Raw genomic sequence first — 9,978 nt, 5'->3', positions numbered from 1 at the left:
GAGCCACCTCCTTACATACAGCTATTTAAAGCAGAATGCTCTGTACTAATCTAGCAGGGAGCTGGAGGCCAAAGCTTTACAAAATAAAGAGATTTTTAGGGTTTTTTAAAGTTTTCTGTCTTCCAACACCTTTCAAGGGTCCATATCTCTGATGCCAGCAGTGTTTTCTGTCTAAAGGTGACCTTAGTCTGGATCTTAATAACATCTTAATCTTAGCCTGCATCTCTAGTGTAGGGTCTGCCTGTTCTGGGTGTGGAGATAACTCAGTAGTTTGTAAAACTGCTAAAATGTCTCAATTTCTTTTTTTGTTGTTGTTTATAAGGACCTACTGCACTCATTCTTACCTAACTACAATGGTTTGCAGCATGTGACAAAGCTTGCACATCCCTGGGTTCTGACCTCAGCAGGAATCACAATCATTCCTAGAGGAAATCTTGCAGCTGTGCAGTCAGGTAAAAGAACATCTGAACAAGACAGGTCTCCAGAGCCACACAAAATTCTCAGAGCTGGCAAATGCAGTGGCCACTGCCAGCCCAGCCCAGCACACCCACCCAGCACCCCTGGAAATCGCCCCCTGCTCAGACCCAAGTGATGCATTCCCAAGCTTCCTCAATTCAACAGTTTTATTTTTCTTAAGAATACTTCCAGAGGACAGAGAAACACAGACAATTGACAAATCTTCATATTCAGTTCTTTCTCTAATCCTTTAAGAGAAAAAAACCTGTAAATTAAATCTTTTTAGTGAGTTCCAACACTGCTCTCAGCTCTGGCTAGGAGACAGCCCCTGCCCCGAGGAGCTTCCAGTCTAAGGGAAATACAAAGGTGAGGGGCACAGGGACAAGAAGGAGGAAGGTGACACAGTTTTTATGCTGCTGGTGCCATTCCTGGAGACTGGTACATGTGTTTGTGCTGGCAGTCAGGATGGACAGACTGAGGAGACCACACAGTGCACGTGGCACAACGTGCTCTCTCTGCAGGTATTTGGAAGGGACAAGGTAAAGAAGCTCTCAAGAAAGTTTTCAAGGCAGTCCTGTGATGAGGAAGGCATTTGTTCTATGTAGAAATTTTTGCCTATTTACATCCTTTTTTTTTGTAAGGAAATTAAACAGTTAATATGCCAAAAAACACATTCATCAAATCAGCTGAATTACAAAAATAAAATTTTCAAGCAATGTCTTTCTAAAATAAATATATATAGGTAAAAATGGAAAAATGGAGAAAAATAAATACATGTATCCAAGCTGTCTTGTTAAAACACAAACAAGCATAATTCCTTACTGAAAAGTAGCCATGGAATCCCAATTAAAGCAGCAACTGTTCAGAGCATCCTTCTCCTCAGTAACAGAGGAAAACGAGTCCCAAGCAGCAAAGAACAGATTTGTAATAAAATAAATGTAAAGGACTGTGTTCCTTATAGGAAAGTATAGAACATTTCCTTCTTTGCTGATCAACAGAGGCTAAAAAACAGAGTTCCATGATATTCCTCAGATGAAATTTACTAGTATTTCCAACCAGTGGAAGGTTAACATTTTTTCTCTCATAGGATAAAAAAGAACAGTAAAGCCCTGTCTGTGACCTTGATTGATTATCAACATACATCTTTAGTCCCCTGATTGAGCAGAAAATTAATCCATCTTAAAAATACTGAGCTGCTCTTTCTCCCCTCCCCAAACAGCAACTCCCATGTGCAGAACCCAGACCTTTGAGTACCCAGGGACTGCTCAGCACAGTGAGCTGGGCCAGCTCAGCCTCGGGCAGGACACTTTTACTGCTTGGGAGCACAAGCTGCACCAGTTTGGGATGGTCCAACAGGAAATCAATGTTTCCGTGGCAGCACCTTGCATTTCAAGGGGTAGTTGATTGCCCTGAGCTCCTGCTGGCAGGAGCCAGGCTCAGTTTGGCCGGTGTAAGTCACAGTGCTCTGGGTGACAGGAGGCAGGGTACCCTACTCCCCATGCTCATAAGGCAGTACCACTCCAGGAAATCTGTTTCTTTCTTGAAGGTTTCAGGTTTTTTGTGGTCCTGTATGTCCTCTTACTTTTTAAGTTGTTTTTCTACCTATTTAAAAGGAGCAACATGCCCAGATTAACAACAGAGGTCAAGTAGGCAAAGATTAAAATGTCTACAATGCAAGCTCTAGGTTTACAATGTACTGGTCATGCATAAACCCCTACAGATCCTGGCAGGCATTTAAACATTTAGGTTGATGGAAGATCAAATTGCTAATGAACTGACTGCTGAATGGACTGTGGCCAGCTTGAAATCACTGGTACGTTCTGCTTCTGATGTCACAACAACTGAAGTCATGTCAGTGGTCATCTACTTTAGCCCTTTTTGCTTTCAAGGAAAGATGCTGCAAGAAAAGAAAAGAACAAAGAAACTGCTTAGCAGATATACCAAAAATCAGAGAAAAAAAAGTCAACTACAATGCTTTCTATCCTTAATCACAATTTAAATAAATTCTAACACGAATATCCACACCTATCCAAGCTCTGCTTGTTACTGACACAAGTAAAACAAACCCATTAAATAAAAACCCACATGTACCCCAAAGTGATATTCTGGCTTGTAATAAAATAACTCCTAGTTCTTCTGTACTAGCTGCAAGCATAGGAACAATTTCCCGTTGAAAGCAATTTTCCAGGTGTAAAAATGCACAGAAAGATGTGCTCCCAACAATACATCTGCAAAAAACACCAGGAGAATGTATGTGAAGGACAAGATTTTAACAACTGTATTAATCCTGAAGTTGCACTGAATCTTTGGAACCTCTGTGCCCTTAAAGACCTACAAATGTGGAATGAAATATGAGAAGAGTTCTGCAAAACTTGGAATGAAAAATAGCTGACCAAGATCAAGCTGTAGAAGAACATTTTTAACAGAGTCCTATTCAGTGGTAATTTGTTTGTAACTTGACAAAGGAATAAAACCTTTCCTTCCTAGCACAAATATGTATCCTTCAGTAGAAAAAGGATCTGAGTATAAATTAACATAAACCTGTGTGATTTGCAACAGTTCACTTATTCAAATTTTACATGTATGACTCAAAGTTTTACACAAGAGAAATATTTCTAATTTTCAAACATTTTATAAGGACACCCAAGACTTTTGGCTGATATGGATAACTGACCAGGCTGGAAGAGAGAATTTTCCTCAAAATCAGCACCATCCGTGAGAGCTACCATTTATTTTAGGATGAAAGCAATGATAAGGTCGTACTGCAAACTGACTTCACTTTATCAAAAGGTAAAAAACTTGGTAAAAATTTGGTTTAGATGTAATTTCCTAGAATATCTACAGCAGTAGTAGCACTACCCTGAAAAATATGTTTCCTCATTCAAGACAAGTCATCTTTGCTACCACCTAAAAGGAAAACCTCAACCCAAACTTCAGCCCATAGAGAGGTCACAACAGGATTTTGTGTGGGTGTGGGCTGCTAAATGTAAATGATGTGACAACTGCAAACATGTGAGTCAAAGGACTAATTATTGCAGGAACAGATTTGATACAACATTGGCTCAGCTCCTTTTTATACCATGTCTGCAGATCATCTCCCAGCAGCTGAAGGCTCAAGGCTCTGCCCCACAGGGGTCATCACTGCCTTTGTCAAATGTCTTAGAGGAAAAAGGCAGAAAATATTCAGTTGCTTAGTAAGTGCATTTATAGATGGGAATTGTCTGGATAATTAAAATGAATTATCCAAGATGAACATAAAAAACCCCTCTCTCAAGTCAATCACATGAACAGATGCCAAACTGCTGGGAACTGTAACCACAGAGGTGTCCTAAGATGCTCCATGCACCACAGGATTCTCCATTTTGACAAAACCCCAAGGAAGTGAAGAAAACAAACATCAGATTCTCCAAGAAGTCAAATAGTGAAGCAGATGTATAAATTAGAAACAGACCATCTTTTTCATAAGTCTGATATGCAAATGCATTTTTTCACTCAAATTTTGGAAATATTTCATTAATTTAAAATACAAAGCTCAGTAGATATTAATGTCCCATGGGAAATTCAAATACAAGATCAATTTGGTAATCTGTACACTATTTATAGGCTATGTGGTACCAACAGCTCCAGCTGAACTAAATTTAGATAATATTTAACATCAATTCAGTTCTCAGAATGACCAGTGAATAAGCCTGGATTGACAGATTCACATGGACAGTCAATGCAGGTTGGTTACAAGTACTGAAAGATATCTGTATCACACACAGCAATTTGCAATAAAGCTTTGCACAAACAGCAGCTGTTCTTTGCCATTTCACATTTGAACAGATCAAAACTAATTTTTCTGCAGTAAACATAATTAATGCTCAAAAAAAAGGCTCAGGATTTTCACAAACATTTGCAAAGCATGCAAAGGGCCTGCTAAAATGATTATGCCAAGTGTGATCACTGCCTACCCTAGAGTTCTGCTCAGGGATGTGCTACCAAGGGCCTATATTGAAGTGTGGAATGGCTGAAGGCTTCATTTCCCAAAGTGATACCATGGTAAATGTAACTTTACCAGCAAATGGATCTCATTTTGTAACTCTCAGATCCATTGGCTGCCTAACAGAGAAAAACATTTCATGCATCAACTTACTATCCTCTTCCTTTATATTAAAATCACTACAATGAGCAGAGCCAACTTAATTTCTGTCCCATTAGACCACAGCAAAACATAAACCCTCAGAAAGTTCAGACACAAGAGCTGCTCTGCAGCAATGGTACCGTTTGGCCTTTATGCCGATTCCGTACCGTTCCTTGCTGGTAGAAGTGAGGTGCCAGCTCCAACAGCCAGGAGGATTCAACAGCTGTCACATCTCTCATGTAGTATTTAGCAGTCTGTATGACTTCATTGTAGACTACCCTGGGAGAAAGGAGACAAAAATGAATAGTGTTTGCTGTCAAGCAATGAGGGAGAGCTGATTAACAGCATATTTAGACCGTTTCACATTCATGCTGCCAGAGGTGGCACTTACATAGTGACAAGAGAGTCCTTAAGCTGTAATTCAGCCTCTTGCCTCTTTCTCTCTGGTTGGCCAGAGTTGTCCACGTTAAGAAAGTCCTTAGATTGCCATGAAAACAACCTCACAAACTACCAGACCATATGAGTGCAAGGTATATATAAAAGAATTTTACTTATAATAGGGTCAAGGGGGACTCACAACTGATGCTTTGGAAGACAGAATGTTAATTACTCAGTGATATCATAAGGGAAAATGTCCAAAGCACCAAAACCCTGCACCCACAACAAGGAGGGCACAAACCTCAGCATGACTATCCCTGGCGCCAGTCTGCAGACAAGTGAGATAAGCATCAGAGGAAGAAATCAGCTTTAACTCCTGCCAGAACATCTCCTGGGAAGAGATTTAGGAACAGCCAACCATGTGGACTCACCCCCACTGCCAGCACAGTCTGGTTGCCAGCACGGACCATCTATTTCTGAGGTCACCTTCAGCAGGTAAGGTCTTTTTCCCCAAGAAGTGCAAACTCTTGCACTGAAGGGCAGCTACCAAATCCTTAAGTCACCATCTGCCTTCTACACACAGCAGAGCTGCAAACACCTGAGGTTTGTGGCTTCTTATTAATTGGTATTTAGCTTTCAAAAGAGGAAAGAGTCCAAAATTCTCTTTGCCAAATGAATCTCGAGACATGACAACTAACACAACTAAAAATAAATCAGAGGAAAACCAACCAGAATGACAACACATTTCCTAAACACTTTTAGCAGAGAGAGAACTGAAGGCCTCAGAAGAGGATGGCTGCAGCAGCACTGAAATTTAGGTTGCTGACTAAGTTAACTCCTATGTGACAGGATGCCATGACACCAGGCCAAGCTTATCCTTCTAGGCCTCAGCAGCAGCATCCTTCCATCCTCAGCAGGATGGAAGTCCAAATACTTCAGGCTGATCATGCTGACCTGAGAGTTCCACACACATTTCTGTTTGTTATCTGAGGACTTTTGACCTGCAAATGGAATGATCATATCCCAGCTAATGTGAAGCACAGCCAGTTCTTTCCTCAATCTGCTGGACAGCCATAACTTTTCACATCATGCATTTTATGTGTAAGCCCTTTCCCTGCAATCCATTTACCATTTCTGCAGCACCTGTTTGACAGGATATTTCCTTAATAGGCTTAATAAAAGTAAATTAACCCTAGCTCTGTTTAGGTACAGAGGCTACTTGGAGAACAATCTGCAGTGCAAGATGTGATGCCCACTAAACAGGGTCACCTGGCTCTGCTTTCCAGCCTCTGCAGGTTTCTTTGACAGTTAAACACCACTCTATTCCCCTGATTTATTTGGATACTCCTACAAAATGTTGCAAAGGAAAATGCCATTTGGATTCTCCCTATGGGAACTATGACCTTTAATATCTATTTCTCCAATGATGGAGAGAAGCAATTCAATTTGGATGCTGCAAATCCCTTAAAAAAAATCCCCAAAGATGAGAAAGCAGCTCCAACTTACCAGCGTGGAGGTTTCTCTGCATACAGCACTGAGCTGGGGTGGATATGAAGCTCGTGGTCATCACGGATAGTCCTTGAAAACAAGATAGTATTTCAGACTGTGCCTCTCTTTATTGCTTAACATTTGATTCCTTTCTGCCCCAGTAGGAATGTTTATAAAAGCAAGAATGAAAGGACTGGAGTAAATTAACAACATTTGCATTTAATGAGCAGATAAAACAAGGCTTAAATGCTGGCAAAATGAACAATTGATAATTTGATGTCCTAAAAGAGCTTTATCTACATGAAATGAAAAAGTAACATTTTAGGCTTTTACTCAGTGGTCTGGGAGTGCTACAACACCACTGCACTACAACTGTACTTGCTTAACTTAAAGCAATCTAATGACTACTATTAGCAGCTCCCCACTCTTAATAATTTTAGTTATATTTGCCAAAGAGAAGAGATAAACACTGAAGCAGTTTGCAAATACAGAACTTCAAATATTTAGTGCATTGATTGCCACATGTTCCTAATTGCAAATTAGGAGAAACATCTGCTTGTTGATTAAACTTAGATTAATTCATCAGGGAAGCTTTCAACCAAGCACCAGTTGTAGTGAAACTGTATATAGTCACCTGTAAGCTCCTGTGGAGTGGAATTTAGCTGCGTTAGCAAAGAATCCAGAAACTATGCACCTCAAAACAGGATCTGGATCACCTGGAAAGAAGAATTTTTCTGTAAGATGAGTCAATGGAAAGGCAAAAATCCCTAAAATACCACTTAATCATCTCAAACAACTTTTCAGAGCGCATCAGGCTTTGACAGCAAAGGCAGGAGAGCAGACAAACCCTGCAATTCCTTTTGACTTCAATTTCACAGCAAAGCAAAAATTGCTGCCTAAAAAACGAATGCTGCCACCTGTGTCTCCATGAAGAGTTTCACAGTCCCTAAAGCAGCCCAGTGTGACAGCTGAGCATTGAGGGTTGATTTTTCAGAGCAGGTAGAGACAAGTGCTAAGAACCAGTCCTGGCAAGCCGTGCACACACAGCACAGCTGGAAATCACATCCCAAAGGCTGAACAGCACTTTGAACAAAAATGGCCTTTTTGAAAAGACAAAGAGGGAACAAGGTGACCTATTTATAAGTCTTTTGGAAAATCTGTCCATTAAACAGGTAATCAGTGATTAAAACTTTTGCTGGAAATCTCAGCTAATGAAGACTGGACTAAAATAGGCTAAAGTATTCTTCTGCAGCCATTTTTAGGAAAAAAAATCTGGTCTAAATTAACATTATTTTGAGGCCAGGATAAAAATACTCCAAAGGTTACAAGAAAAGCAGGGAGCAGACTGACAGTTTGGAAACTACATTCACTATGTATTGGACAAGAGCTTAAAAAAAAGATCACCTTCACTGGACTTCTTTGGCACTTTAAAGCGGACGAGAAGTTTTTTCAGCTGCTCTCTTACAACAGAAGCTCTCACAAGCCCCTTGTAGTTCAGAAAGTGTTCCTGACACCACTGGGAACTCTTGCTGTGCTGTACAGAGAAGAGAAAAAAATCTCAGTGAGATACCATCAGCAAAGCAAACCCAGTCTCTTTTGGATAGCCTTGTTCTGTCTTAATTCTGGTCTCCTACAACACATTTATTGTGGTTTTCCCTGAAAATTACCTATTTACAGAGCAACTAACAAGGGTATGTAGCACTAGTAACTAAAAAACATGTCTCAAACAACTTGTAAAGAGCGGCAGATCAAATGCTATGGAGTATTTTCAAACAGATGTGCTTCATTTCTTCATATGTGGTGAAAGAGAAGAGCATCAGTCATTCAATTTAATTCTCTCAGATCATAAACTCATCTGTTTTCAACCTCAAAATGTAAACAACCTTTTTAGTGCTGTTTTCATTGGTCTTCTCTCTGCAAAGAGCTGTTTCTCCAGAAACCAGCACTCCCTCCAAGAGCTTTTCCATCTGACTGTTTCTAAGAGAATTACACAGATACAAAATGTGAAGGGCAACATTTCAGTTGGTGCCTGCCTGGCTGCTTTGTGGCTGGGGAAAAGAAGTCATGTTTGAACACTTGGGTGGTTACACTGCTTCAACTCAACACTGCTGCAAGTATTTTACTAAAGAAGTGGTTTATACCAGCAAAATATACTTCTCCCAAAGAGGTGTAGCAACTTCAAAACTATTAAATAAACCTCAGCTTATAGAGCAGTAAGTACTAAAGTTGGTGTTAGACCTCAGGGTATGATATCAATGAGTTAATTTAACACCAAAAAAAGACTGCTAGATTTAAATGCAGATTATCATCAGTAAAACATGAGAAAAATATTAATTTCATTGGAAATTTGGACATTTGTTTTCTCCAAACCCCAAGACAAAATCCCTGTCTCCTTGAAAACACAGCTGTCTACCCATAAGATTTCCATGCTGTACCCTAAGAAAATTCTCTTTTATTCCCTGTTCAGAGGACCTGTGGAAGGTCTGTGGCAAATGGTGACCAGAGAGTCTTTTAATGTAGACTTATCACTTGATAAGCTTAGTAAGTCCTCAGCTTTGAGAACTTTTTGTATCCAGAACTTCCAGATTCAGAAGTGAGAACCTCAGGTTCCTCCCGTTCCTGCAAATCCACATCCACTTGAACCAACTTACTTTGACAAAGGCTTCATAAACATTCAGCATGGTCAGATGATCACCTTCCTCCACAGCAAATTTTCTGTGTTGCCTGGCCTGCAGAACAAGAAATACCATTTTATAGGCAGATGGATTTTTGCTGAAATCATGTCTGACATGCCCAGTTCCCTTCAGCTCTGTATTTCCTGGGGACTGTTAAATTCTTACCATCTAGGGCAGCTCCTCTGGGCAATAGCAATACTTTACTAGCCCCCCCTAAACTCAGGAACTCTTCTAAAACTGAAATTGGAAAAATGAACAGATAAAGAATCTCCAATTAGGCAATTAAGAATTTGCTACATCCTTCCTGTTTTGTTCATCTCAAAAGGAAATGGTGTGCGGGAAGGTTTTGGGGGATTTTTTTTTTTTTGCAAACCCTTCAACTGACCAATATTAGTTTATAATATCTCATGTTCCAGGACCTCAGAAGGAGATTTTCAGCACTACTAAAAGACTACCTTGTTATTCCCTTGTTATTTGGTTTCTTCTTTTACCTACAACAAACAGATACAATTCCAGACCTTATTTTATTTTCACACAAAGTTGCAGTCTGTAATAGGCACCAGTAAAATACTCGCCAGAAGTCCAGAAATGTGGAACCAACAAACAGAAAAGGAGACATAACTGAACTTACAGCCTGGTTTTTCTGATTTGGAGGAATCACAAAGATGTTTTGAATCTGCATCATGGCAGCAATTGTCAAAATCTCTTGGGAGCAGCCAAAATTTCCTGAAGAGTAAATGACGAAATTCAATAAAGGAAATCTTCCATTCAACTTAACCCCATAGAGAATAAAACTAAAAAGAAGCAAAATATGTTTTTATATTCTTGAAAACAAAAATACATAAACTCCTGTATTTT

The 9,978-nt window shown here is 39.8% G+C and overlaps 1 protein-coding gene across 3 annotated transcripts in view; it reads right to left on the bottom strand.

The window, feature by feature from the left end:
- Nucleotides 1-609: 609 nt before the first annotated feature.
- The window catches only part of DHX35 (DEAH-box helicase 35), a 28,647-nt gene continuing 19,278 nt past the window's right edge, over nt 610-9,978 (bottom strand). The window contains exons 16-22 of one of the 3 annotated variants that reach the window (XM_053993108.1): nt 9,752-9,846; nt 9,097-9,174; nt 7,850-7,979; nt 7,080-7,161; nt 6,464-6,535; nt 4,720-4,858; nt 610-2,353 (exon numbers count right to left, since the gene is read on the bottom strand). In XM_053993108.1, coding sequence (XP_053849083.1) covers nt 2,309-2,353; nt 4,720-4,858; nt 6,464-6,535; nt 7,080-7,161; nt 7,850-7,979; nt 9,097-9,174; nt 9,752-9,846 — 641 coding nt within the window. In that variant the 3' untranslated portion in view covers nt 610-2,308. Of the gene's footprint in view, nt 2,354-4,719; nt 4,859-5,264; nt 5,349-6,463; nt 6,536-7,079; nt 7,162-7,849; nt 7,980-9,096; nt 9,175-9,751; nt 9,847-9,978 lie in introns of those variants that run through there. The other 2 variants (XM_053993109.1, XM_053993110.1) reach the window with 2 other exon arrangements.

Source organism: Vidua macroura, chromosome 17 (assembly GCF_024509145.1).
Source record: "Vidua macroura isolate BioBank_ID:100142 chromosome 17, ASM2450914v1, whole genome shotgun sequence".
In the NCBI taxonomy this organism is placed as follows: domain Eukaryota; kingdom Metazoa; phylum Chordata; class Aves; order Passeriformes; family Viduidae; genus Vidua; species Vidua macroura.
The sequence above is the reverse complement of the archived record's forward strand: the minus strand, read 5'-3'. Positions and strand labels throughout refer to the sequence as shown.